Source organism: Diachasma alloeum, unplaced genomic scaffold (assembly GCF_001412515.2).
Source record: "Diachasma alloeum isolate Michigan unplaced genomic scaffold, Dall2.0 Dall_scaffold_00319, whole genome shotgun sequence".
Lineage (NCBI taxonomy): Eukaryota > Metazoa > Arthropoda > Insecta > Hymenoptera > Braconidae > Diachasma > Diachasma alloeum.
The window spans coordinates 216,923-219,762 of NW_021680458.1; the positions used below are offsets into that span (position 1 = coordinate 216,923).

Genomic DNA, 2,840 nt, shown 5'->3' on the forward strand with positions numbered 1-2,840 from the left:
GTGTTGAAGAGGAAGGGGGCGAAGGCATATGTGAAGTGGTTGGGATTTGATAGTACTCATAATAGTTGGATCAATGTCAATGAAATGTAATTTCCNCGGGCGAAGGCATATGTGAAGTGGTCGGGATTTGATAGTACTCATAATAGTTGGATCAATGTAAATGAAATATAATTTCCAAAATAAAAATGAATAAATTTTTTTTTTCAAAAATCATAATTATAATTTTTTATTCATGGTATCCATAAGGTACAGTATCTGTTGAATCGGGTAATAAGATTCTTTTATCATCATCGGAGCTCAGTGCCAATTTGTTTTGCCTTACAGTATAAACTTGATGCTTTTTACTCTGAATTAAATATTGAGGTTTGACAATGTTTGTTTTCTGAAAAAGACAGTTTTTATAATCTTCAAACGTAATTGTTTTCATCGTTGCATTTTTTACACCTTTTGCACGCTTCTTCTCCCGTACCTCACCCAACACCTTGAAAGTATACAATTTGGCACGCAGGCCGATAAAATCAGTTATAATCCGACCATTACATTCATCCTTCATTACACCCAACACTTTTTTATTGTGTCTTTTTATTCCATAAACATTATTCTCGGGATAGTCCGAAGTGTCGAATTTTGATGGACTGTCTTTGATGAACTCATAAATGTCTGGAACAGTGAAATAATATAAAAGACTATCTGTGTCTGTGTACATCAACTTCGACTTGTCACCAAACACTTTTTTCACATAATTGTAATGAAAATCGTAGATCCAGATTTTAGACAAATCCAAGATAGCAAATCCAATGTAGATGGGTTTATTAAAATTGATTTTTGCACGACTCATCTCAATTATTACCATATCATTATCGTCGAAAATGAGACTACTGTGAAAATTAGGCTGAGCAATACGAGCTCTTGCTCCATACCTCCCCTCCCATTTAATTACTAATTTGACATCTTTATGTTTCCTCACATTCTCCATGGTTTTCCCAAAGACTGCATTATTCATCAATTTGAAGAAATTCTTCTCAAAGTCATTCTTCGATTCTTTTCTTTTTTCAGTATTTAAATCAATGTAGGGCTTGAGCCATGTTCCCTGCTTAAACTTCAATATTCGGAGAATTTTTGTCAATTTCATACCAAGAGTCAGACATTGCTTTAAATTTCTGTAATGTATAACGTAAGATTTTTTAGCATATAGAGTAGTCATAAGCTTTTTATTCTTACGATTTGGAGGGACAAAATGCTCGGGACACAGCGGTAGATCTCGGTGTGCATCATGCAATTCTCTGGGATACTCCAAGTCTACTTCCAGAATATATCCATCTTGAGAGTCATCAGGAACATTGAAAACATTGAATCCTTCTGGATTTTCCCATTCGAAGCCGCCATAGGGTAGATGTTGACTCATAGCCGCACCGTACAGGTTGTTAACATCAAAGTACATGAGATACGACTCATCTTTATCTTTATCGTAATTTTCATCCATATATCGATTGTTGGCGTGAGCATAACGATTGGTGCATTGAGCGACACCTCCACGAATCCCTTTTTCAATGAATAAAAGCTTATCAACATCTGTTAAAAGCTCAATTTCCACTTTTGTGTATTTCAACATTGCATCGAATGCTAGTCCAGGCGCTGTGTAATAATGCAATGGATCTAGCTTATACACCGAAGAGCAGCTTTTTCTAAAATTTTCAAAAATGTCTGCTAGGAGTAGAACATCAGTTTTCAAATACAAATCTGAATATTCCCCAAGTGTTGAGATGTCAAACTTCTCCCAAACTTGACACGCATGTTCATAGTCCTCTTGTGATATCTCCCGATTATTCAATGATGAATAAAAAGATTCTTTAGGTGGTAATTTTTCATCATCCAATTTCTCCCAACTATCTACGTATTCATATGGAAATACACCCTTCCGCAATAAAAGATGAAATTCAACCTCGGTATTGCAATGCGCTCGGGTGATTGTCTTGTCCGTATCAGTCAAGTATGATGCCAATTTTTCAAGACTACTAGCCATGAATCTGAACGAATCAATGAATCTCAAGCTAACTTTCGTTTGTGGTAAATATTTTCGGAATGATATATACTTTTCTTTAGTTAGTGGCAGCAATTCTACGGAACTTTCAAAATGTTTCACTAAATCAACAATCAAAAAATGTGCATCATAACCCGAGAGATTATGAAAAACCACTGGTATTTCATGGGGATTTTTATAATTAATATTGCATCCTGCATGTGCAGCTCCACGATACCTGCCAGTAAAGTGACAATGATCTCGATGTTTAATATCTGTAGAAATGAACGGTTTCTCACAAATATGACACTCTTGGGATGCTTCAAAATCTTGCGATTGTTTGCTAGTGAGTCTCTCCATTGGCACAACAGTCTTTAAAATGTCATCAACCATCACTCCGATTTTTTTCAACTCATTCATAAACCAGATGATGCAGTCAGAGCCACGTTTGATGTTAAAGCGCGATAGAGTTGTATTAAACGAACATTGTAAGTAGAAAGCGATACTGTATGGCACATGTTTTTGACACAAGTTATCATCATCGTTCTCATTAGTTTTTAAAATGCATTCCAGGTCAGCATAAATGGCAAATGGTACAGGCTCTTTGAACTTATCATTTTTGAAATTTAGAATTTTGTTTTCCTCCACCGGTAAGACCATTTTACACTTATTTATTAAAAAACAGTCCTGTTTGTGTTCATCATAACGTTTTTTCTCACGAAAATGACACAGACACCGATCACATAGGTATATAAAATGCCCACTACTCGAAATTTGTGCACTCACAAGTTTTGAAAGATTGCTAATCCACGCATAGTGA

General features: G+C 35.5%; 1 protein-coding gene across 1 annotated transcript; it reads right to left on the reverse strand.

The window, feature by feature from the left end:
• Positions 1-226: 226 nt before the first annotated feature.
• On the reverse strand, positions 227-2,023 carry LOC107040118. Its single transcript, XM_015260063.1, has one exon. It carries the CDS (start codon positions 2,021-2,023, stop codon positions 227-229), a length of 1,797 nt encoding a protein of 598 aa, XP_015115549.1.
• Between the last annotated feature and the right edge of the window lie 817 nt (positions 2,024-2,840).